General features: G+C 45.2%; 1 protein-coding gene across 1 annotated transcript in view; it reads right to left on the bottom strand.

Moving 5' to 3' along the window:
- mcm6 (minichromosome maintenance complex component 6) overlaps positions 1 to 6,662 on the bottom strand; it is a 12,409-nt gene extending 5,747 nt beyond the window's left edge. The window contains exons 1-9 of the mRNA XM_055866478.1: positions 6,447 to 6,662; positions 5,927 to 6,073; positions 4,089 to 4,199; positions 3,896 to 3,983; positions 3,621 to 3,782; positions 3,177 to 3,342; positions 2,938 to 3,083; positions 2,501 to 2,651; positions 1,898 to 2,039 (exon numbers count right to left, since the gene is read on the bottom strand). Of these exons, the coding sequence (XP_055722453.1) occupies positions 1,898 to 2,039; positions 2,501 to 2,651; positions 2,938 to 3,083; positions 3,177 to 3,342; positions 3,621 to 3,782; positions 3,896 to 3,983; positions 4,089 to 4,199; positions 5,927 to 6,073; positions 6,447 to 6,544 (1,211 nt within the window). The 5' untranslated portion in view covers positions 6,545 to 6,662. The remainder of the gene's footprint in view (positions 1 to 1,897; positions 2,040 to 2,500; positions 2,652 to 2,937; positions 3,084 to 3,176; positions 3,343 to 3,620; positions 3,783 to 3,895; positions 3,984 to 4,088; positions 4,200 to 5,926; positions 6,074 to 6,446) is intronic.
- Positions 6,663 to 26,767: the final 20,105 nt, after the last annotated feature.

Below are 26,767 nucleotides of genomic sequence, written 5' to 3'. Positions count from 1 at the left end.
GGCTAGGAGGCTGAGAGTGTACGGGTGTAGTGTGGGTATAGGGGGAGGTGTAAGGCTAGGAGACAGAGTGTACAGGTGTAGTGTGGGTATAGGGGGAGGTGTAAGGCTAGGAGGCTGAGAGTGTACGGGTGTAGTGTGGGTATAGGGGGAGGTGTAAGGCTAGGAGACAGAGTGTACAGGTGTAGTGTGGGTATAGGGGAAGGTGTAAGGCTAGGAGACAGAGTGTACAGGTGTAGTGTGGGTATAGGGGGAGGTGTAAGGCTAGGAGACAGAGTGTACAGGTGTAGTGTGGGTATAGGGGAAGGTGTAAGGCTAGGAGACAGAGTGTACAGGTGTAGTGTGGGTATAGGGGGAGGTGTAAGGCTAGGAGACAGAGTGTACAGGTGTAGTGTGGGTATAGGGACAGTGTGTAAGGCTAGGAGACAGAGTGTACAGGTGTAGTGTGGGTATAGGGGGGGGGGGGGGGTGTAAGGCTAGGAGACAGTGTACAGGTGTAGTGTGGGTATAGGGACAGTGTGTAAGGCTAGGAGACAGAGTGTACAGGTGTAGTGTGGGTATAGGGGGGGTGTAAGGCTAGGAGGCTGAGAGTGTACGGGTGTGGTGTGGGTATAATGGGGATGTGTCGGTGGTTTTGTGTGAGGGTAGATGGGTAATGTGCAAGTGAGTAGAGGCACAAGTGTGGAGGCTAAAGAGTGGAGGGATTCACTTGAGGAATGATTTTTGACAGAGGAGTCTCATACAGTGCCTTCAGAAAGTATTCACACCCTTTGACTTTTCACACATATTGCTGTGTTACAGCCTGAATTTGAAATGTTTTAACTTGAGATATTTGGTCACATACATCAAAGTGGAATTTTCATCACAAATGAAAAGCTGAAATGTCTTGAGTCAGTAAGTATTCAACCCCTTTGCTGTGGCAAGACTAAACAAAGTTCAGGAGTAAGTCACATAATAAGTTGCATGGACTCTTTGTGTGTGCAAAACTGGTGCTTAATATGATTTTTGAATGACTACCTCATCTCTGTACCATACAATTATATGTAAGGTCCCTCAGCCAGGAATTGAATTTCAAACACAGATTCAGCCACAAAGATCAGGGTGCTTTTCCAATGCCTCGCAAAGAAGGGCACCTATTGGTAGATGGGTCAAAATAAAAAAAGCAGACATTGAACATCTCTTTGGGCGTGGTGAAGTTAATAATCACACTTTGGATGGTGTATCAATACACCTCGTCACTACAAAGAAACAGGCGTCCTTCCTAAATCAGTTGCTGGAGAGGAAGGAAACCGCTCAGGGATTTCACCAAGAGACCATTGGTGGCTTTAAAACAGTTTAATGGCTGTGATAGGAGAAAATTGATAATGGATCAACAACATTGCAGTTACTCCACAATACTAACCTAATTGACAGAGGGAAAAGAAGGAAGCCTGTACAGAATACAAATATTCCAAAACATGCATCCTGTTTGCAACAAAACACCAAAGTAATACCTCAAAAAATATGGCAAAGATATTCACTTTTTGTCCTGAAAGTGTTACGTTTGGGGCAAATCCAATACAACACATTACTGAGTACCAGTCTCCATATGTTCAAGCATAGTGATGGCTGCATCATGTTATGGGTATGCTTGTAACCGTTAAGGATTGGGCAGTTTTTCATCATAAAAAAACCCAGAATGGAGCTAGATATTTCTGTATTTCATAAATAAATAAAAAATGTCTAATAACATGATTTCAATTTGTGATTGTGTGTAAGATGGGCGAGGAAAAAATACAATATTTAATCAATTTTGAATTCAGGTTATAACACAACAAAATGTAGAATAGCCTAAGTCAAGGCCCTGTACATGTAGGTAGACAGTGTGGAGTGTATAGTGTGCAGGGTGTAGAGGTCTTACTTGAGGAACTGGCTCTTAGCGGTAGAGGGGTCTCCGACAATGCAGACGTTGACATCTCCTCTGAGAGACGTTCCCTCCATGGTGGTCTTAGGAACACCCCCAAACAACATCAACAGGATACCACGCTTCACCTCATCGTTACCTACACAAACACACACACGTTATACACATATTGCACACACACACAGAATACCACATGCAAAGGCTGTGGTAATAACATAGTAGTAGTAACAGTGTAGTACTGACCGTGTATAGTTGGGAACAGGCTGGTGCTGAGGTTGTTGTAGTAATATGGTAGTGGTGTAGTAGTATTGTAGTAGTAACAGTGTAGTACTGACCGTGTATAGTTGGGAACAGGCTGGTGCTGAGGTTGTTGTAGTAATATGGTAGTGGTCTAGTAGTAACAGTGTAGTACTGACCGTGTATAGTTGGGAACAGGCTGGTGCTGAGGTTGTTGTAGTAATATGGTAGTGGTGTAGTAGTATAGTAGTAGTAACAGTGTAGTACTGACCGTGTATAGTTGGGAACAGGCTGGTGCTGAGGTTGTTGTAGTAATATGGTAGTGGTGTAGTAGTATAGTAGTAGTAACAGTGTAGTACTGACCGTGTATAGTTGGGAACAGGCTGGTGCCGAGGTTGTGGTAGAGGTTCTTGTCTTGGCTCATCTCAAACACCTTCTCCCACTCCTGAACTGACATCTGGCTTTTGATGCTCTCTGCTGTCTGATCCTCATCACGCAGCTCCTTCCCTCCAAACTACACACACACACACGATTACAAATCCCTTCAAACAAATGTTGTACATGCATGCATTGCATGTATACTAGTTTGTAGCCTGAAGTAGTGTGTGTCGATGTTTGCGTGTGTGTGTGTATGTATGTGTGTGTCTCGATGGTTGGGTGAGTGTGTGTCGATGTTTGGGTGTGTGTGTATGTGTGTGTCTCGATGGTTGGGTGAGTGTGTGTCGATGTTTGGGTGTGTATGTATGTGTGTCTCGATGGTTGGGTGAGTGTGTGTGTCGAAGTTTGTGTGTGTGTCGTACCCTGGGGTTGGTAGGAGCCACATGGCAGGCGAGGAAGGCCAGTCTGTAGGACAGCTCTCTGACACCCAATGCTTTAAGACCGCGAAGGCCCTCGTTCTCATAACCCTGTCTCCCTCCTACACGGGAACTGGTCTCTGCTCGCACACCTAGAGAGATGGGAAATTAGTCCTGTTGTGTGTCTGTATGACCTGTGTACGTGTCATGCCAGTGTGTGTGTGTTTGTTTGTGTGTGTACATACCTGCGGTGCTGAGCTGGGAGACGTCGGGAACCACTATGAGTGAGCCAGTGATATCACAGCGGTCTCCGGCCTGAGCCGTCTCCACAGCCTCAGCCCTCAGAATCACCTCTAGAGAGCGGGGGATGGACCCTCTGGGCAGCTCTGCCTGGGTCTCCTGGATACGCACCTACACACACACAGAGGTTAGACATACACGCGCATAACACACACAAGTTTCAGACTCAGACACACACACACGTAACATTACTGACACACAAACAATCACACGCGTGTCTTCCTACTATTCTGAAGAGGACCAAGTTGTTGAGGTGACGAAGTTATTTAGATGATATCTGACAGAATCCTCGAGCCGACTAGGTGAAAAATCAGACGTTGTTCCCTTGAGCAAGGCACTTAACCCTAATTGCTGTAAGTCGCAAAATGACAAAAAATGTAAATGTCTACCTTCTGGAAGTCGATGAACTTGGAGCGGTGTGTGTCTAGGTGGAAGCGAGCGCGGTTGCTGCAGACGGGGTTCCTGCAGACGGTGGGCGGTGCGTACTTGAACTGCTGGGGCACGTCCGGACACACCCCCTGGCAGTCCAGACACAGGAACGTCCCGCTCACCTGATGGAGGCAAAACAGAGAGGATCAGACACAGATGTCATACATCTCAAGAGTTTTTAGGAAGCATTATTTGGCCTCAATCACAAGCTGTGGGTATACGGTGTGTGACTCACCAGTTCTGGGTGTACGGGGTGCGTCCTCACTACCTGTGCACTGATCCGCACCAGAGAGCCGATACGCAGGGAGGACAGCTCACGGATCCTATAACACAAAACAAACACTGTCAGATCACACACAAAACATCTTAGAAAACAGAACACCATTTGTGTGACTTGAAACATTTGTCTTCAGGTATGTGTCTCTTACTTGTGTCTGGTGGGCAGGTCCTGAATGGCCAAGTAGAACTCCTTATTCACTGGGACATTCCCATGATCCCTAGCAAAGTTCCTCACCGCACGGCAAAGGAAGGGATACACTCTGAAGTGGAGGAGAGGTAGAATCAGAAAGAAGAAGAGAGCTTGTTAGGTGGACATAGTAACGCTAAGATCTTCAATAACATGAACACACAAAGGTTCTAAGTAGAGGTCGACAAATCGGTATGGTCGATTAATTAGGGTCGATTTCAAGTTTTCATAACAATCGGTAATCGCCATTTTTGGACACCGATTATGGTCGATTACATTGCACTCCACGAGGAGACTGCGTGGCAGGCTAACCACCTGTTACGCAAGTGAAGCAAGGAGCCAAGGTAAGTTGCTAGCTAGCATTAAGCTTATCTTATGAAAAACAATCAATCTTACCATAATCACTAGTTAACTACACATGGTTGATGATATTACTAGTTTATCTAGCTTGTCCTGCGTTGCATATAATCAATGCGGTGCCTGTTAATTAATCATTGAATCACAGTCTACTTCGCCAAACGGGTGATGACTTAACAAGCGCATTTGTAAAAAAGCACTGTCGTTGCAGCAATGTACCTAACCATAAACATCAATGCCTTTCTTAAAATCAATACACAAGTATCTTTTTTTAAACCTGCATATTTAGTTAAAATAAATCAATGTTAGCCGGCAATATTAACTAGGGAAATTGTGTCACTTCTCTTGTGTTCTGTGCAAGTAAAGTCAGGGTATATGCAGCAGTTTGGGCCGCCTGGCTCATTGCGAACTGTGTAAAGACCATTTCTTCCTAACAAAGACTGTACTTAATTTGCCAGAATTTTACATAATTATGACATAACATTGAAGGTTGTGCAATGTAACAGCAATATTTAGACTTAGGGATGTCACCCGTTCGATTAAATACGGAACGGTTCAGTTTTTCACTGAAAGAATAAACGTTTTGTTTTCGAAATGATAGTTTCCGGATTTGACCATATTAATGACCTATGGCTCGTATTTCTGTGTGTTTATTATAGTTTTTATATTATAGTTAAGTCTATGATTTGATATTGATAGAGCAGTCTGACTGAGCGGTGGTAGGCAGCAGCAGGCTCGTAAGCATTCATTCAAACAGCACTTTCCTGCGTTTTCCAGCAGCTCTTTGCAATGCTTGAAGCACAGCTCTGTTTATGACTTCAAGCCTATTAACTCCCGAGATTAGGCTAGCAATACTATAGTGCCTATAAGAACATCCAATAGTCAAAGGTGTCTGAAATACAAATGGTATAGAGAGAAATAGTCCTATAATTCCTATAATAACTACAAGCTAAAGACTCATGTTAAAAGGAACCACCAGCTTTCATATGTTCTCATGTTCTGAGTAAGGAACTTAAACGTTAGCTTTTCTATATGGCACATATTGCACGTTTACTTTCTTCTCCAACACTGTTTTTGCATTATTTAAACCAAATTGAACATGGTTCATTATTTATTTCAGACTAAATTTATTTTATTTATGTATTATATTAAGTTAAAATAAAAGTGTTCATTCAGTATTGTTGTAATTGTCATTATTACAAAAATATATATAAAAATCCGCTGATTAATCGGTATCAGATTTTTTGGGGTCCTTCAATAATCGGTTATCGGTGTTGAAAAATCATAACCGGTCGACCTCTAGTTCTAAATGTTCTGTTAGAGTTTGGGGAGGGCCTTATAAAGGTCTATGACTAAAACATCACACTGTTCTATTTTATAGAGTGTAGTGCACCTCCTAAGATTGATTGAGGGATTTAAATATGATCCTAGATCTGTAGCTACCTGTAGAACTCCTCCTGGACGGTGGTTGCCAGTTCCTGATTAAATCCTTCCAGATCAGTGAAGGAGACCAGCAGAGTGTTTCTCTCTGGCCTGATCAGCTCCTCAGCATCACGGACATACTTCACCTCACCGTCTGCTGTCTGGTACCTACACACACACACACACACACACAGACACACACATGAATATCACCTTTTTATTAGTTGTATGCATCCCATTTTGATGTATAACTGTGGTTATAGAAGACTCGTATGAAGCTAGACTGGATATGTTAGATATGCACATCGTGTTAGCCAACTCCAACTAGCTTGTAAGCTAAGTTAGCCAGCTAGCTAGGTTTCAACTGTTCCAAAAACTTGGTAAAATACGATTAAAATAGTTAGTTAGCACCTATTAATAAAGTAAATCGAGCCATATCATTGACGTTTAGCTATATGATACAGTTTTGATAGCTATCCAATAGATATTAGCTAACAATGTACCAAGAACAATAACATTATCATGTCATTATTTCACTTACTCTTCTAAGAAAGCCTGGAAAAGCTTCTGGCATTTCTCTGCCAACTCGTCCTTCACCATCTGTCCCGCATTTTCCTGAGTCGGCTGTACAAGATCCATATTTTCACTGGATTAAAACTAAAATATTAATATATGGAATAGTTTCTAAAGTCTCTCCCGTCTCCTTTCGACTGTACAACGCACGCTGTGGGAAAGAAAGTGCATTTTCCGCGCGAAAACCAGGGCCATGTGACATTTGGCGCGACATAGTCGACCAATTACATCGTTGTATCTTGAACCATGCAAACGTGTGAAGAATTATAGCCAATCAAAAGTTGGTATGCAAATTTAGAACGACCTTTCTCCTTCCCCATGGCTCCCATGCTAGAAAAATGTATGCGTTATGACCATTTGCGGTTGTCACTAGTTACCGCAGACACAAAGTCAAAATGGTCTATATCGTAAAAATTCATGAAAACAAAAATGTGCTTTTTGGTCTTCATTTAAGGTTGGGGTTGGGAGCTCCCATGCTAGAAAAATGTATGCGTTATGACCATTTGCAGTTGTCACTAGTTACCGCAGACACAAAGTCAAAATGGTCTATATCGTAAAAATTCATGAAGACAAAAATGTGCTTTTTGGTCTTCATTTAAGGTTGGGGTTGGGAATAAGATTATCCGTGTGGTTAAAGTGTGGATTAAGGCTAGGGTTAGGTTTAAAATCAGAGTTTAAGAAGATAACTTGTAGAAATAGGTGGGGTTTAGCCATAATCATAACTTTGTGGATGTGGTAACTAGTGATGACCGGACTGCGTGGACAGACCTAGGACCAGCTACCCTTCCCACTCCTTGTATAAAGGTGGAACGCGCAAAACGGACCTTAGACAGTTAATAAAGTGTAATATCGTTACCGTGATGGAAGCAACTTTGTGTATTTTCCCATAAAATGAAAGAGCGTACTAGTGGTAGCTACATCCAGAATGTTGGTGGGATGCAGCTCTGTGGTTTCTCCACTGGATGTAGCTGTTGAACTGACAGAGCATGTTCTCAAGTGCAGAATTGTCATATTCTTGTAGTGATAAGGTTTTGTAAAAACTGGGATTTTGTGGTTTTAACAGGGGAAGGACAAGGACCATAGTTTGCCAGTTCTCCCTGGCAAGTGCCCTCCTCTCCCATCTCTTCTTCATAAACAGTAGCCAACACGAATATGGAGGATGTCTACCTGTCATTCACCAATCCTGGTCTTTCATATAATTGGTGCAGTTGAAGGGAGAGGAGACAGTATTGGGATGTCATGTACACCTTTTCCCATGTCCTTCATGTACACTGTTCTGAAAACACCGGACCGGTGATAAGCAATATGGTGGATGCTTACCAGGTGCTTGTTTGCTTTCACCTGCTCAGTTCTTTCACACCAGAGCATATAAAGGAGAGGAAGCCCCTTTATACTGTTAAGATGAAGCCCATTTCTTTCTGACTTCCCCACAATTGTTCAGTCTCACCAACAGGAAACTATCGGTCTTGACTTGACCAGACCATCTGTAGGCAGTAGCCTACCACACGCACACACACACACACACACACACACACACACACACACACACACACACACACACACACACACACACACACACACACACACACACACACACACACACACACACACACACACACACACACACACACACACACACACACACACACACACTTTGTTACATTACAGCCTTATTTATTTATGTTTTTTCCCTCATCAATCTACATACACACAATACTCCACAATGACAAAGAAAAAATTGTGCAAATGTACCAATAAAAAACAACTGAAATATCACATTTAAATAAGTATTCAGACCCTTTACTCAGTATTTTGTTGAAGCACCTTTGGCAGCAATTACAGCCTCGAGTCTTCTTGGGTTTGACACTACAAGCTTGGCATACCTGTATTTGGGGAGTTTCTCTCATTCTTCTCTGCAGATCCTCTCAAGCTCTATCCGGTTGGATGGGGAGCGTCGCTGCTCAGCTATATTCAAGTCTTTCCAGAGATGTTTTATCGGATTCAAGTCTGAGCTCTGGCTGGACCACTTAAGGACATTCAGAGACTTGTCCCGAAGCCACTCCTTCGTTGTCTTGGCTGTGTGCTTAGAGTCGTTGTCCTGTTGGAAGACCCCAGTCTGAGGTCCTGAGCGCTCTGGAGCAGGTTTTCATCTAGGATCTCTGCCACTGAAAAACATCCACACAGCATGATGCTGCCACTATCATGCTTCACCGTAGGGATGGTGGCAGGTTTCCTCAAGACATGACGCTGTGCATTCAGGCCAAAAAGTTCAATCTTGGTTTCATCAGACCAGAAAATCTTGTTCCTCATGTTCTGAGAGTCTTTTAGGTGCTTTTTAGCAAACAAGCAGGCTGTCATGTGCCTTTTACTGAGGAGTGGCTTCCGTCTGCCCCCTCGACCATAAAGCCCTGATTGGTGGAGTGCTGCAAAGATGGTTGTCCTTCTGGAAGTTTCTCCCATCTCCACAGAGGAACTCTGGGGCTCTGTCAGAGTGACCATCGGGTTCATGGTCACCTCCCTGACCAAAGCTCTTCACCCCCGTTTGCTCAGTTCTAGGAAGAGTCTTGGTGGTTCCAAACTTCTTCCATTTAAGAATGGCCATTGTGTTCTTGGGGACCTTCAATGCTGCAGAAATGTTTTGGTAACCTTCTCTAGATCTGTGCCTCGACACAATCCTGTCTTGGAGCTCTACGGACAATTGCTTCGACCTCATGGCTTGGTTTATGCTCAGACATGCACTGTGAACTGTGGGACCTATGTAGACAGGTGTGTGCCTTTCCAGATCATGTTCAATCAATTGAATTTACCACAAGTGGACCCCCAATCAAGTTGTAGAAACATCTCAAGGATGATCAATGGAAACAGGATGCGCCTAAGCTCAATTTTGAGTCTAATAGCAAAGGACCTGAATATTTATGTTTTCGCTTTGTCATTATTGGGTATTGTGTGCAGATTGATGAGATAAATAAATACTTTCATCAATTTTAGAATTAGGCTGTAACATAACAAGATGTGGAAAAAGTCAAGAGGTCTGAATACTTTCTGAATGCACTGTAGAGGAGTGATGAGAAGAATGAGGGATAAACAGAGGGCATTTGTGCCTGTGTTTCAACACTGGTAGACATATCTTTACATGTTTGTGTATGTCTGCGTGTGTACAGGAGTGTTTGTGTGAGAAATCTTTCCCAGCTGTTTGCTTTTCCTAAATAGTGAGGAAGTCCTTCCTGTTTTGAATACTCTATGAATAGAGGAGAATAATGTGTGTTTGTGTGTTTATGTGTATCACCAAACCCCTGTTCGTGCCACTGACCCATTAGCAGCTGCATGGGTTTGGAAGTGGGACGTTTTTGATGTGGGGTATGCCAATTGCATCTGTGTGTGTGTGGGTGTGTGTGTATGTTTGTATAAGAGTGTGTGTGGGTGAGGGGTGAGTTTGGGGTATGGGTACTTTTGAGGAGTGTTGATTTGCCTTCTCTCTTCTCTCTGTTTCCTTCGCTCTTCATCCTCCTCTTCCTCCCTCTCTTCGTCAGGAAGCTGAGACAAACAGGCTCTGTTTTAATGCTGGGAGAGGCAGTTAACTTCCTACTTCTGTTTCTGCCACTTCCGTGTGTGTGTGTGTGTGTGTGTGTGTGTGTGTGTGTGTGTGTGTGTGTGTGTGTGTGTGTGTGTGTGTGTGTGTGTGTGTGTGTGTGTGTGTGTGTGTGTGTGTGTGTGTGTATGGGGAGTGCTTGAAAGGGCCTGGGAAAATGGACTCTTCTTGTCACCCACCGACCACCTCTCTTCCCAAATAACATACTTGGGTCAAAGTTCAAACTGTTTGAGACTGCAATAGCAGCAGCAGCGGTAGTAGCAGTACTGTGAGACCTATTGTTCCCTACTGTGTTTCTTTCTATCTTTATTTTACACCAACATCCTGCTAATGCGCAGAAAGACTATTTTCTTGCTCCTCTGTTCTGTTCTGCTGGTGTGTGTGTGTGTGTTTTGTATTGGGGGGATGGGGGTCTTTAATTAACACAGCTGAAAGGATGGAGCTAAACCAGCTGGTCCCCAGCACTGTAGTGGGAACAGGATCCATGGTAACCCTGTTTGACCAGAAACACCTGCTCGCCTCTGAGTGTGTGTTTTGCTGCATTTTACTGTTTATGCCCCTATACTGTAAGTTTTGTTGGCCTGAGTTCTTACTATGGTGGCTTTCATAGCTGTGTAATAAGGCCTGATAACTATCAAACAGTGGAGGCTCCTCAGAGGAGGAAGGGGAGGACCATCCTCCTCAGAGAATTTCATAAAAATTTAAATAGTGAAACAAAAAGTTATAATTTTTTGATAAAACTATACTATATTCACATGACACCAAATCATTTATTAAAACACTGTTTTGCGATGAAGGTCTACAGTAGTCTCAACAACACTCTGTAAGGTAGCACCATACTGTAGCTGGAGGACAGATACACTACATGGTTCAAAAGTATGTGGACACCCCTTCAAATTAGTGGATTCGGCTATTTCAGCCACACCCGTTGCTGACAAGTGTATAAAACCGAGAACACAGCGATGCAACAAACATTGGCAGTAGAATGGGCTGTACTGAAAATCTCAGTGACTTACAACGTGGCCTGTCATAGGATGCCACCTTTCCAACAAGTCAGTTCATAACATTTCTGCCCTGCTAGAGCTTCCCCAGTCAACTGTAAGTGCTGTTATTGTGAAGTGGCAACGGCTAGGAGCAGCAACGTCTCAGCCGTGAAGTGGTAGGCCACACAAGCTCACAGAACGGGAGCACTGAGTGCTGAAGCACGTAGCGCGTAAAAATCGTCTGTCCTTGGTTGCAACACTCACTACCGAGTTCCAAACTGGAAGCAACGTCAGCTCAAGAACTGTTCATCAGGAGCTTCATGAAGTGGGTTTCCATGGCCGAACAGCGCACAAAAGCCTAAGATCACGATGCGCAATGCAAAGTGTCTGCTGGAGTGGTCTAAAGCTCACCGCCATTGGACTCTGGAGCAGTGGAAATGTGTTCTCCGGAGTGATGAATCACTCTTCCCCATCTGGCAGTCCGATGGACGAGTCTGGGTTTGGCGGATGCCAGGAGAACGCTACCTTCCCCAATGCATAGTGCCAACTTTAAAGTTTGGTGGGGGAGGAATAATGGTCTTGGGCTGTTTTTCATGGTTTGGGCTTGGCCCCGAAATAATCTTAACGCTACAGCATACAATGACATTCTAGACGATTCCGTGTTTCTACTTTGTGCAAGGCCCTTTCGTGTTTCAGCATGACAATGCCCCCGTGCACAAAACAAGGTCCATACAGAAATGGTTTGTCAAGATCGGTGTGGAAGAACTTGACTGGCCTGCACAGAGCCCTGACCTCAACCCCATCGAACATCTTTGGGATGAATTGGATGGCCGACTGCAAGCCAGGCCTAATCGCCCAACATCAGTGCCCGACCTCACTAATGTTCTTGTGGCTGAATGGAGGCAAATCAAATCAAATTTGATTTGTCACATGTGCCGAATACAATAGGTGTAGACCTTACTTACAAGCCCTTAACCAACAATTCAGTTTTAAGAAAAATACCAACAAAAAATAAGTAAATAAAAGTAACAAATAATTAAGAGCAGCAGTAAAATAACAATAGCGAGGCTATATACAGGGGGTACCGGAACAGAGTCAATGTGCGGGGGAACCGGTTAGTCAAGGTAATTGAGGTAATATGTACATGTACGTAGAGTTATTAAAGTGACTATGCATAGATAATAACAGAGAGTAGCAGCAGTATAAAAGAGCAATTCAAATAGTCTGGGTAGCCATTTGATTAGATGTTCAGGAGTCTTATGGCTTGGGGGTAGAACCTGTTAAGAAGCGTCTTGGACCTAGACTTGGCGCTCCAGTACCGCTTGCCATGAGGTAGCAGAGAGAACAGTCTATGACTAGGGTGGCTGGAGTCTATGACAATTTTTACGGCCTTCCTCTGACACCGCCTGGTATAGAGGTCCTGTATGGCAGGAAGCCTGGCCCAGTCATGTACTGGGCCGTACACACTACCCTTTGTAGTGCCTTGCGGTCAGAGGACGAGCAGTTGCCGTACCAGGCTGTGATGCAACCCGTCAGGATGCTCTCGATGGTGCAGCTGCAGAACATTTTGAGGATCTGGGGACCCATGCCAAGTCTCCTGAGGGGTATTAGGTTTTGTTGTGCCCTCTTCACGAATGTCTTGGTGTGCTTGGACCATGTTAGTTTCTTGGTGATGTGGACGCCAAGGAACTTGAAGCTCTCAACCTGCTCCTCTACAGCCCTGTCGATGAGAATGGGGACGTGCTCGGTCCTCCTTTTCCTGTAGTCCACAATCATCTTTTTTGTCTTGATCACGTTGAGGGAGAGTTTGTTGTCCTTGCAGCACACGGTCAGGTCTCTGACCTCCTCCCTATAGGCTGTCTCGTCGTTGTCGGTGATCAGGCCTACCACTGTTGTGTCATCTGCAAACTTAATGATAGTGTTGGAGCCATGCCTGGCCGTGCAGTCATGAGTGAACAGGGAGTACAGGAGGGCACTAAGCACACACCTCTGAGGGTCCCCCATGTTGAGGATCAGCGTGGTGGATGTGTTGTTACCTACCCTTACCACCTGGGGGTGGCCGTCAGGAAGTCCAGGATCCAGTTGCAGAGGGAGGTGCTGAGTCCCAGGGTCCTTAGCTTAGTGATGAGCTTTGAGGGCACTAGGGTGATGAAAGCTGAGCTGTAGTCAATGAATAGCATTCTCACATAGCTGTTCCTTTTGTCCAAGTGTGAAAGGGCAGTGTGGTGTGCAATAGAGATTGCATCATCTGTGGATCTGATGGGGCTGTATGCAAATTGGAGTGGGTCTAGGGTTTCTGGGATAATGGTGTTGATGTGAGACATGACCAGCCTTTCAAAGCACTTCATGGCTACAGATGTGAGTGCTACGGGTCATTAGTCATTTAGGTAGGTTACCTTAGTGTTCTTCGGGAGGGGACTATGGTGGTCTGCTTGAAACATGTTGGTATTACAGACTCAGACAGGGAGAGGTTGAAAATGTCAGTGAAGACACTTGCCAGTTGGTCAGAGCATGCTCGGAGTACACATCCTGGTAATCCGTCTGGCCTTGTGGCCTTGTTAATGTTGACCTGTATATAGGTCTTACTCACATGTCTTACTTACTCACATGTCTTACGCTCATGCATGTTTCAGTGTCACTTGCATCGAATTGAGCATAGAAGTAATTTAGCTTGTCTGGTAGGCTTGTGTCACTAGGCAGCTCTTGGCTGTGCTTCCTTTTGTAGTCTGTAATAGTTTGCAAGCCCTGCCACATCCGACGAGCGTCGGAGCCGGTGTAGTACAATTCAATCTTAGTCCTGTATTGACGCTTTGCTGTTTGATGGTTCGTCGGAGGGCATAGCGGGATTTATTATAAGTTTCCGGGTCAGAGTCCCGCTCCTTGAAAGCGGCAGCTCTACCCTTTAGCTCAGTGCGCTGTTGCCTGTAATCCATGGCTTCTGGTTGGGGTATATACGTTCAGTCATTGTGGGGACGACGTCATCGATGCACTTATTTATGAAGTCAGTGACTGATGTGATGTACTCCTCAATGCCATCAGAGGAATCCCAAAACATATTCCAGTTTGTGCTAGCAAAACATTCCTCTAGCTTAGCTGCTTCATCTGACCACTTTTTCATAGGCCGAGTCCTTGGTGCTTCCTGCTGTAATTTTTGCTTGTGAGCAGGAATCAGGAGGATAGAATTATGGTCAGATTTGTCAAATGGAGGGCGAGGGAGAGCTTTGTACGCGTCTCTGTGTGTGGAGTAAAGGTGGTCTAGAGTTTTTTTCCCCTCTGGTTGCACATTTAACATGCCCGTAGAAATTAGGTTAAACGGATTTAAGTTTCCCTGCATTAAAATCCCCGGCCACTAGGAGTGCCGACTCTGGATTAGCGTTTTTCTGTTTGCTTATGGCCGTATACAGCTCATTGAGTGCAGTCTTAGTGCCAGCATCGGTTTGTGGTGGTAAATAGACAGCTACGAAGAATATTGATGAAAACTCTCTCGGTAGATAGTGTGGTCTACAGCTTGTCATGAGATACTCTATCACAGGCTAGCAAAACCTTGAGACTTCCTTAGATATTGTTAACCAGCTGTTTTTTTACAAATATACATAGACCTGCCACTCCTTGTCTTAACAGAGGCTGCTGTTCTATCCTGCCGACACAGTGTATAACCTGCCAGCTGTATGTTATTCATGTCGTCGTTCAGCCATGTCTCGGTGAAACATAAGATATTACAGTTTTTAATGTCCCGTTGGTAGGATATATGTGCTTGTAGTTCATCCACTTTATTATCAAGCGATTGTACATTGGCCAATAGTTACGATGGCAAAGGACGATTAGCCACTTGTCGCCGGATCCTCACAAGGCACCCTGATCGCCTTCTGCGAAACCTCCGTCTCTTTCTCCTGCAAATGACAGGGATGAGGGCCTGTTCAGGTGTCTTGAGTAAATCCCTCTCGGCCGACTCATTAAAGAATTATTCGTCCAGTTCAAGGTGAGTAATCGCTGTTCTGATATCCAGAAGATATTTTCAGTCATAAGAGACGGTAGCAGCAACATTATGTACAAAGTAAGTTAAAAACATTGCGAAAAAACAAACAAAATAGCACGGTTGGTTAAGACCCCATAAAACTGCAACCATCCCCTCCTGCGCCATCTTTCAAGCAAATCCCCACAGCAATGTTCAAACATCTCGTGGAAATCTTTCCCAAAAGAGTGGAGGCTGTTATAGCAGCAAAGGGGGTACCAACTCCATATTAACGCCCATGATTTTGGAATGAGATGTTCAACGAGCAGTTGTTGACATACTTTTGTACATGTTGTGTAATTTCCTTCCTCCTCTGGGTACATTAACTTCAACACAAAACATAGGAGGCTCATGGTTCTCACACCCTTCCATAGTCAAAGTAATTATGACAACTCCCGGAGGATATCCTCATACCTATCAGAGCTCTTGCAACATGAACTGACATTTTGTCCACCCAATCAAAGGATCAGAGAATGAATCTGGTACTGAAAGCGTAATCTACATCTACATAACCTTCCGCCCCTCAGGTTCCAGACCAGACCAGCCACCACCGGCCTGAGGAGAGACACAGGGAACGAGGGGTTAATACGGTAATCTGGGGGAAGCTGTAACCTGTAGCACACCTCGTTCAGACTCCTCAGGACTTTGAATGGCCCCACATACCGCGGACCCAGCTTTGTGCAGGGCAGGCGGAGGGGCAGGTTTTGGGACTAGAGCCAGACCCGGTCCCCCAGTGCGAACACCGGGGCCTCACTGCGGTGACGGTCGGCGCTCGCCTTCTGCCGCCTCACGGCCCGTTGCAGGTGCATATGGGCGGCGTCCCAGGTCTCCTCCGAGCGCTTAAACTATTCGTCCACCGTATGAGCTTCGATCTGGCTCTGATGCCAAGGTGTCAGAACTGGCTGATACCCCAACACGCATTGGAAGGGAGAGAGGTTAGTGGAGGAGTGGCGGAGTGAGTTTTGGGCCATCTCTGCCCAGGGGATGAACGCCGCCCACTCCCCCGGCCGGTCCTGGTAATATGACGACAGAAACCTACCCACATCCTGGTTTACTCTCTCCACCTGCCAGTTACTCTCAGGGGGGAAAACCGAGACCCCCAGACGTTCCATGAACGCTCTCCAGACCCTGGACGTGAACTAGGGACCCCGATCAGAGACTATATCCTCAGGCACCCCGTAGTGCCGGAAGACGTGAGTGAACAGGGCCTCCACAGTCTGTAGGGCCGTAGGGAAACCGGGCAAAGGGAGGAGACGGCAGGACTTAGAAACCCGATCCACAAAGACCAGGATCGTGGTGTTGCCTTGTGTGATCTGTCAGGAAGTCCCCCGACAGGTGCGACCACGGCCGCTGTGGAACGGGTATGGGTTGTGACTTCCCTCTGGGCAGGTGCCTGGGAGCCTTGCACTTGGCGCACACCGAGCAGGGGGAAACATAAACCCTCACGTCCTTGGCCAAGGTGGACCACCAGTACTTCCCACTAAGGCCCTTCTTTGGACACTGTGTTAACAACCCTCCAGACGAGCTTCAATGCCAAACAACTCTCCTTCCATGGTCTCCAATTGCTCTTAAAAACAAGTAAAACTAAATGCATGCTCTTCAACCGATCGCTGCCTGCACCTGGCCGCCCGTCCAACATCACTACTCTGGACGGTTCTAACTTAGAATATGTGGACAACTATAAATACCTAGGTGTCTGGTTAGACTGTAAACTCTCCTTCCAGACTCACATCAAACATCTCCAATCCAAAGTTAAATCTAGAATTGGCTTCCTATTTCGCAACAAAGCATCCTTCACTCATGCTGCCAAACATACCCTTGTAAAACTGACCATCCTGCCGATCTTCGACTTCGGCGATATTTTTACAAAATAGCCTCCAATACCCTACTCAATAAATTGGGTGCAGTCTATCACAGTGCCATCCGTTTTGTCACCAAAGCCCCATATACTACCCACCACTGCGACCTGTACACTCTCGTTGGCTGGCCCTCGCTTCATACTCGTCGCCAAACACACTGGCTCCAGGTCATCTACAAGTCTCTGCTAGGTAAAGTCCCCCCTTATCTCAGCTCACTGGTCACCATAGCAGCACCCACCTGTAGCACGCTCTCCAGCAGGTATACCTCTCTGGTCACCCCCAAAACCAATTCTTCCTTTGGCCGCCTCTCTTTCCAGTTCTCTGCTGCCAATGACTGGAATGAACTACAAAAATCTCTGAAACTGGAAACACTTATCTCCCTCAGTAGCTTTAAGCACCAGCTGTCAGAGCAGCTCACATATTACTGCACCTGTACATAGCCCATCTATAATTTAGCCCAAACAACTACCTCTCCCCCTACTGTATTTATTTATTTATTTATTTTGCTCCTTTGCACCCCATTATTTCTATCTCTACTTTTTTTTCTATCTCTCACATTCTTCCACTGCAAATCTACCATTCCAGTGTTTTACTTGCTATATTGCATTTACTTCGCCACCATGGCCTTTTTTTGCCTTTACCTCCCTTATCTCACCTCATTTGCTGACATTGTATATAGACTTATTCTTCTACTGTATTACTGTATTATTATTGACTGTATGTTTGTTTTACTCCATGTGTAACTCTGTGTTGTTGTATGTGTCGAACTGCTTTGCTTTATCTTGGCCAGGTCGCAATTGTAAATGAGAACTTGTTCTCAACTTGCCTAACTGGTTAAATAAAGGTGAAATAAAATAAATAAATGAACAAGGCAACGCACCGTTCACCCGATGCCAGGATGACCAGAGGACGGTGACGTGTGGGCATAATAGATCATGACAGCAGATGGAACGTACAGGCGCCCAGCTGGACACTGGGGGGGAGTGTGCTCTGTGCGTAATGCCTGCTCGACGTCCGTGTCCAGCTCCCACACCACCGGTGCCACCAGGCAAGAGGTCGGAGTATGGGAGTGTGATACATGGACCTCTCCTCTGTGTCATACATCCGGGACAGTGCATCTGCCTTAGCGTTCTGGGAACCTGGTCTGTAGGACAGAGTGAAAACAAAATGGGTAAAGAACATGGCCCACCTTGCCTGGCGAGGGTTCAGTCTCCTCGCCGCCCGGATGTACTTCAGATTGCGGTGGTCAGTCCAGATGAGAAAACGGTTTTTAGTCCCCTCAAGCCAATGTCTCCACGCCTTCAGAGCCTTGACAACAGCCAACAGCTCCCGGTCCCCCACATAATAGTTTCGCTCCGCCGGGCTGAGCTTCTTCGAAAAGAAAGCACAGGGGCGGAGCTTTGGTGGCGTGCCCGAGCGCTGAGAGAGCACGGGTCCTATCCCAGCCTCGGACGCGTCCACCTCCACTATTAATGCCAAAGAGGGATCCGGATGAGCCAGCACGGGAGCCGAGGTAAACAGAGCCTTCAGGTGACCAAAAGCCCTGTTCGTTTCAGCCGACCACTGCAGCCGCACCGGTCCCCCCTTCAGCAGTGAGGTAATGGGAGCTGCTACCTGACCAAAACCGGTAGTAGTTGGCAAACCCTAGAAACCACTGCACTTCCTTTACCGTGGTGGGAGTCGGCCAATTACGCACGGCTGAAATGGGTCACTCTCCATCTCCACCCCTGACGTGGAAATGCGGTACCCTAGGAAGAACAGACATTTCTCAGCCTTGACGTACAGGTCATGCTCCAACAGTCGACCAAGCACTCTGCGCACCAGGGACACATGCTCGGCGCGTGTAGCGGAGTATATTAGAATGTCGTCGATATACACCACTACACCCTGCCCGTGCAGGTCCCGTAAAATCTTGTCAACAAAGGCCTGGAAGACTGATGGAGCATTCATCAACCCGTACGGCATGACGAGGTACTCATAGTGCCCTGAGGTGGTACTAAATGCCGTCTTCCACTCGTCCCCCTCCCGGATACGCACCAGGTTGTAAGCGCTCCTGAGATCCAATTTTGTGAAGAAGCGCGCCCCGTGCATTGACTCGATCGCACTGGCGATGACAGGCAGCGTATAGCTGTACCTCACAGTGATCTGATTGATACCGCGATAGTCAATACACGGGCGCAGACCCCCATCCTTCTTCTTCACAAAAAATAAACTCGAGGAGGCAGGTGAAGTGGAGGGCCGAATGTATCCCTGCCTCAGGGATACATTCGGAGACATATGTTTCCATATGTTTCATATGTCTCCATGATTCTCTCCTTGTGACCCTCCTGCGTAACCATGTCTAGTGGAGAGGTGGCCTCCCTAATCAGCCCTGACCCCAATGGTCGACTATCTAGGGCATGCACAGGGAAGGGCATATCCACAGGAACAAGGGGATCCCTAAACTATGGGCAAATGAACGGTCAATAAAATTCCTAGCTGCGCCTGAATCTACTAGCGCCTTATGCTGGAATGCGGGGAAAACTCAGGGAATGAAATAAACACATACATGTGAGCAACAGGGGGCTCTGGGGGAGCCTGGTGCCGACTCACCTGGGGTGACACGATAGTGCCCTGCCTGCTGCCTTGACTCCCTGAGGAACTCCTGCAGCACCGACCAGCAGTGTGCCCTCTGCGGCCACTCCTCCGGTCGCCCTAAGTGCAGCACCTCCCAGCTCCATGGACGTTGGAGCGGAGGTGCTGAGGGATGGAACTGACAGGCCCCGATCCGAATGTCCGCGGGCTGTCAGCAGGTTGTCCAGACAGATGGACAGGTCCACCAGCTGGTCCAATGTGAGGGTGGTGTCTCGGCAGGCCAACTCCCGATGGACGTCCTCGCTCAGACTGCACCGGTAGTGATCGTTCAGGGCCCTGTTGTTCCATCCCGCGCTGGCAGACAGGGTCCGGAAGTCCAAGATGAAATCCTGCACGCTCCTCATCCCCTGCCTCAGGTGGAACAGACGTTCACCCGTGAACTCTGCGTAATTGTCCACTCCAGGGCTTTGTCTGAGAGACAGGAGACGAGGGCGGACACGCTCTCACGCCCTGAAGGAGCCGGGTGGACGGTCACCAGGTAGAACTCCAGCTGTAGTAGAAACCCTTGGCATCTGGCAGCCGTCCCATCATACTCCCTCGGGTGTGCGAGTCGAATCCCACTGGGACCGGGTGAAAGAGGGGTGGCCAGTGGGACCTGCTGTAGTGGGGCTGGTGGAGGCGCTGGGAAACCTCCTTCTCTCTCCAAACAATCCATCGTCGGCAGCACGCGATCCATGGCGGTGCCCAGACGTGGCAACATGGTCGCGTGCTGCTGAACGTGCTCCTCCACTGCAACTGGGAGGGCGTCTGCTCCTGCTGACTCCATTCTTCGGGTGAGTGATTCTGTGAGGAAGTCTGTGTGTAGCTGGTGTATAGGAGTCAGGTGCAGCACAGCAGATATGAGTAAATAAATGGATTTTACTCAACATAAATAAATGTAATACAAAAACAGAGCGCACATTAACGGACCTTCCTACATACAAACAATCACTCACAAAAACCCATGGGGGAACAGAGGGTTAAATAATGAACAAGTAATTAGGGGATTGAAACCAGGTGTGTAAAACAAAGACAAAACAAATGGAAAATGAAAAGTGGATCAGCGATGGCTAGAAGGCCAGTGACGTCGACCGCCGAACGCCGGCCGAACAAGGAGAGGGACCGACTTCGGCGGAAGTCGTGACACCAGCGGAACCCATCCAACTTGAAGGAGCTGGATCAGTTTAGCCTTGAAGAATGGGCAAAAATCCCAGTGGCTAGATGTGCCAAGCTTATAGAGACATACCCCAAGAGACTTGCAGCTGTAATTGCTGCAAAAGGTGGCTCTACAAAGTATTGACTTTTGGGGGGATGAATAGTTATGCACGCTCAAGTTTTCTGTTTTTTTGTCTCATTTCTTGTTTGTTTCACAAAAAGTGGTAGGCATGTTGTGTAAATCAAATGATACAAACCCCCCCAAAAATATTTTTTTATTACAGGTTGTAAGGCAACAAAATAGGAAAAACGCCAAGGGGGGTTAATTTCGCAAGCCACTGTACATGAGAAATGAGAGTAGCTGCAAAGTGGGAAGATAAGTACAGAAGGTCTTTAATTAGGCCTCTGAGGAGGAGAGGAGAGTGAGAGTCAGTATGGGTGATGAAAGGGAGAGGAGAGAGAGAGAGAGAGAGAGAGAGAGAGAGAGAGAGAGAGAGAGAGAGAGAGAGAGAGAGAGTATATAGGATGAGGAAAGGAAAGATGTGTGAGGGTGTAGAAAGTTAGAGAGAGTGGGGTTAAGGGTGAGAGAGAACAGTAAGGTGACATCAGTCAGTGTTGTCTGAGTCTATGTCTGTACAGGATATGGCTCCCCTGTAACGAACGTCTCACACACACACACACTGTTTACACCGCAAACACACACCAGGGTTCCGCAACTGGTAGCCCACGGGTGGTTTTATTTGTCCATCCCCAAAGTTTTCTGAGCAAAAAATATGCATTATATAGATACAGTGCCTTCTGAAAGTATTCAGACCGCTTGACTTTTTCCACATTTTGTTACGTTACAGCCTTATTCTAAAATTGATTAAATCGTTGTTTTACTCATCAATCTACACACAATACCCTATGATGGCAAAGCAAAAACAGGTTTTTAGAATTTTTTGAATAAAAAAAAAAAATTATAAACTGAAATATCACATTTACATACAGTTGAAGTCGGAAGTTTTCATACACCTTAGCCAAATACATTAAACTCAGTTTTTCACAATTCCTGACATTTAATCCTAGTAAAAATTCCCTGTCTTAGGTCAGTCAGGACCACCACTTTATTTTAAGAATGTGGAATGTCAGAATAATAGTAGAGAGAATGATTTATTTCAGCTTTTATTTCTTTCGTCACATTCTTAGTGGGTCAGAAGTTTACATACACTCAATTAGTATTTGGTAGCATTGTCTTTAAATTATTTAACTTGGGTCAAATGTTTCAGGTAGCCTTCCACAAGCTTCCCACAATAAATTGGGTGAATTTTAGCCCATTCCTCCTGACAGAGCTGGTGTAACTGAGTCAGGTTTATAGACCTCTTTGCTCTCACACGCTTTTTCAGTTCTGCCCACAAATTTTCTATAGGATTGAGGTCAGGGCTTTGTGATGGCCACTCCAATACCTTGACTTTGTTGCCCATAAACCATTTTCCACAACATTGGAAGTTTGCTTGGACTCATTGTCCATTTGGAAGACCCATTTGCGACCAAGCTTTAACTTCCTGACTGATGTCTTGAGATGTTGCTTCAATATATCCACATAATTTTCCGTCCTCATGATGCCATCTATTTTGTGAAGTGCACCAGTCTCTTATGCAGAAAAACACCCCCACAACATGATGCTGCCACCCCCATGCTTCACGGTTGTGATGGTGTGTAAGCCTCACCCTTTTTCCTCCAAACATAACGATGGTCCTTATGGCCAAACAGTTCTATTTTTGTTTCATCAGACTAGAGGACATTTCTCAAAAAAGTACGATCTTTGTCCCCATGTGCAGTTACAAACCGTAGTCTGGCTTTTGTTATGGTCGTTTTGAAGCAGTGGCTTCTTCCTTGCTGAGCAACCTTTCAGATTATGTTGATATAGGACTCGTTTAACTGTGGATATAGATACTTTTGTACCTGTTTCCTCCAGCATCTTCACAAGGTCCTTTGCTGTTGTTCTGGGATTGATTTGCACTTTTCGCACCAAAGTACATTCATCTCTAGGAGACAGAACGGGTCTCCTTCCTGAGCGGTATGACGGACATGGTGTTTATACTTGCGTACTATTGTTTGTACAGATGAACGTGGTACCGTCAGGCGTTAGGAAATTGCTCCCAAGGATGAACCAGACTTGTGGAGGTCTACAAATATTTTCTGAGGTCTTGGCTGATTTCTTTTGATTTTCCCATGATGTCAAGCAAAGAGGCACTGAGTTTGAAGGTACGCCTTGAAATACATCCACAGGTACACCTCCAATTGACTCAAATGATGTCAATTAGCCTATCAGAAGCTTCTAAAGCCATGACATCCTTTTCTGGAATTTTCCAAGCTGTTTAAAGGCACAGTCAACTTTGTGTATGTAAACTTCTGACCCACTGGAATTGTGATACAGTGAATTATAAGTGAAATAATCTGTCTGTAAACAATTGTTGGAAAATTACTTGTGTAATGCACAAAGTAGATGTCCTAACCGACTTGCAAAAACTATAGTTTGTTAACAAGAAATTTGTGGAATTGTTGAAAAACGAGTTTTAATGACTCCAACCTAAGTGTATGTAAACTTCCGACTTCAACTGTAAGAATTCAGACCCTTTACTCAGTTCTTTGTTGAAGCAGCTTTGGCAGCGATTACAGCCTTGTGCTCTCTTGGGTATGAAGCTACAAGCTTGGCACACCTGTATTTGAGGAGATTCTCACATTCTTCTCTGCAGATACTCTCAAGCTCTGTCCGGTTGGATGGGGAGCGTCGCTGCACAGTTATTTTCAGGTCTCTCCAGAGGTGTTCGATCGGGTTCAAGTCCGGGCTCTGGCTGGGCCACTCAAGGACATTCAGAGACTTGTCCAAAAGCCATTCCTGCATTGTCTTGGCTGTGCACTTAGGATTGTTTTCCTGTTGGAAGGTGAACCTTCGCCCCAGTGTGAGGTCCTGAGCGCTCTGGAGCAGGTTTTTATCAAGGATCTTTCTGTACTTTGCTCCGTTTATCTTGCCCTCAATCCTGACTAGTCTACCAGTCCCTCCCGCTGAAAAACATCCCCACAGCATGATGCTGCCACCACCATGCTTCACCATAGGGATGGTGCTAGGTTTCCTCCAGACGTGACACTTGGTATTCAGGCCAAAGATTTCAATCTTGGTTTCATCAGACCAGAGAATCTTGTTTCTCATGGTCTGAGAGTCTTTAGGTGCTTTTTATCAAACTCCAAGCGGGCTGTGATGTGCCTTTTACTGACAGGTGTTTGCCTTTCCAGATCATTTTCAATCAATTTAATTTACCACTGGTGGACTCCAGTCAAGATTTAGAAACATCTCAAGGATAATCAATGGAAACAGGACCTAAGCTCAATTTTGAGTGTCATAGCAAAGGGTCTGAATACTTATGTAAATAAGGTATTTCTGTTTTATTTTTAATACATTTGAAAACATTTCTAAAAACCTGTTTTTGCTTTGTCATTATGGGGCATTGTGTGTTGATTGATGAGGGGAAAAAATACATTTTATTTAATCAATTTTAGAAGAAGACCATGTTAACTCTGGCTCCTGAGTAGCGCAGCGGTCTAAGGCACTGCATCTCAGTGCTAGTGGTGCCACTACAGACCCTGGTTCAATTCCAGGCTGTGTCACAACTGGCTGTGATTGAGAGTCCCATAGAGCGGCGCAACAATTGGCCCAGCGCCGCCGGGGTAGGTAGTCATTGTAAATAACTTTTTTTGTACCCCTCCACCACTCCCCTTCTTTGGAGGATAAATATATTTTACCCTACCCACACTGAAAGGAGGGAAAAAGGGCTGCCTAAGTATGATTCCCAATCAGAGACAACGATAGACAGCTGTCCCTGATTGAGAACCATACCCGGCCAAAACATAGAAATAAAGAAACATAGAAAACGAAACATAGAATGCCCACCCCAAATCACACCCTGACCAAACCAACTAGAGACATATAACGGCTCTCTAAGGTCAGGGCGTGACAAAATCTACATAGGCATACAGAAAGAAGCCCATTATCAGCAACCGTCACTCCTCTGTTCCAATGGCACGTTGTGTTAGCTAATCCAAGATTATAATTTTAAAAGGCTAATTGATCATTAGAAAACCCTTTTGCAATTATGTTATCACAGCTGAAAACGATTGTGCTGATTAAAGAAGCAATACGACTTCTTTAGACTAGTTGAGTATCTGGAGCATCAGAATGTGTGGGTTCAATTACAGGCTCAAAATGGCCAGAAACAAAGGACTTTCTTCTGAAAGTCGTCAGTCTATTCTTGTTCTGAGAAATGAAGGCTATTCCATGTGAGAAATTGCCAAGAAATAGAAGATCTCGTACAACGCTGTGTACTTCTCCCTTCACAGAAATGCGCAAACTGGCTCTAACCAGAATCGCCTCTTCACTGTTGATGTTGAGACTAGTGTTTTGTGGGTAGTATTTAATGAAGCTGACAGTTGAGGACTTGTGAGGTGTCTGTTTCTCAAACTAGACACTCTAATGTACTTGTCCTCTTGCTCAGTTGTGCACCGGGACCTCCCAATACTCTTTCTATCCTGTTTAGAGCCAGTTTGCGCTAATTAAGAATGCAATGCAACAAAATGTGGAAAAAGTCATGGGGTCTGAATACTTTCCCAATGCGCTGTATATATATTATTTTTTGTGTGCAATTTTTATTGTTGGACATAAAAGACTATAAAAACACCAGGAAATCAGCTCCAAGTGATTTTATTTTTGAAAATATGTTCCTAATTATTCACACGCATTATAAAGAGAGATGTGATTGTATAGAAATGTAGGCACGGTTTGAAATGATTATGTTTTAGTCAAACATTACATCTGTTTGGGATTCTTGCGGTCAATTTGCAGTCTACAAATTATTTGTAATTATTGTCCGGCCCCCTACTATCCGCTCAATAAATAATCTGCCGTGGCTGAATCTAGTTGATGATCCCTGCTGTACACAATTCACACACTGGTTGTGGGTATACTGAGCACCCAGAATGCAGCAAAGGCACCCTGCGCCTCCAGATCTCGCGCCAATCTTTAGTTGAGCATGTGGAGCATAGACTGGCACACTGAGAGACAACACGGTGATAAGACACAGTGTTGGTTTAGTGTGAAAGGACCTGTGGGAGACCAGCAGGTATTTAACTGAACAGAGAATGGGAGGAGATAAGCATGTGACATTCATGACTATAATATCACACACACGCAATCAGGGGTGTAAAGTACTACTTAAGTCATTCTTTTGTATCTGTACTTCACTTTACTATTTTATTTTTGAAAACTTTTACTTTTTACTACATTCCTAAAGAAAATAATGTACTTTTTACTCCATTTTCCCTGACACCTAAAAGTACTTGTTACATTTTGAATGCTTAGCAGGACAGGAAAATGGTCCAATTCACGCACTTGTAAAAAGAACATCCCTGGTCATCCCTACTGCCTCTGATCTGGCAGACTCACTAAACACAAATGCTTTGTTTGTAAATTATGTCTGAGTGTTGGAGTGTGCCCCTGGCTATTCGTACATTTCTAAAACTAGAAAATGGTGCTGTCTGGTTTGCTTAATATAAGGAATTTGAAATGATTTATACTTTTACTTTTGATACATCAGTACATTTTTTCAATTACATTTACTTTTGATATTTAAGCATATTTAAAACCAAATATTTTTAGACTTTTAAGTAATATTTTACTGAGTAACTTTTACTGGGTAACTTTCACTGAGTCATTTTCTATTAATGTATCTTTATTTTTACTCAAGTATGACAATTGGGTACTTTTCCCACCACTGCACACAATCATAACCATATCATATCAGATGACGCAATTGTGAGAATTCTCTCACAGAGCCGAAACTCCGACTACTCATGGAGGACTGTTCAGCTCTGTGTAAAAGGGACTAAGAGGTGCAACACTAAAACAGTTCTCTATTTCTCTCTCTCTCTGTTTATCTCTCTTACACACACACACACACACACACACACACACACACACACACACACACACACACACACACACGCGCGCACGCACGCACGCACACACACGCACACACACATACA

The sequence above is a fragment of the Salvelinus fontinalis genome, chromosome 17 (genome assembly GCF_029448725.1).
Source record: "Salvelinus fontinalis isolate EN_2023a chromosome 17, ASM2944872v1, whole genome shotgun sequence".
Taxonomy (NCBI): Eukaryota; Metazoa; Chordata; class Actinopteri; order Salmoniformes; family Salmonidae; genus Salvelinus; species Salvelinus fontinalis.
Note: the sequence above shows the minus strand (reverse complement) of the source record. Positions and strands in the feature narration are given on the sequence as shown.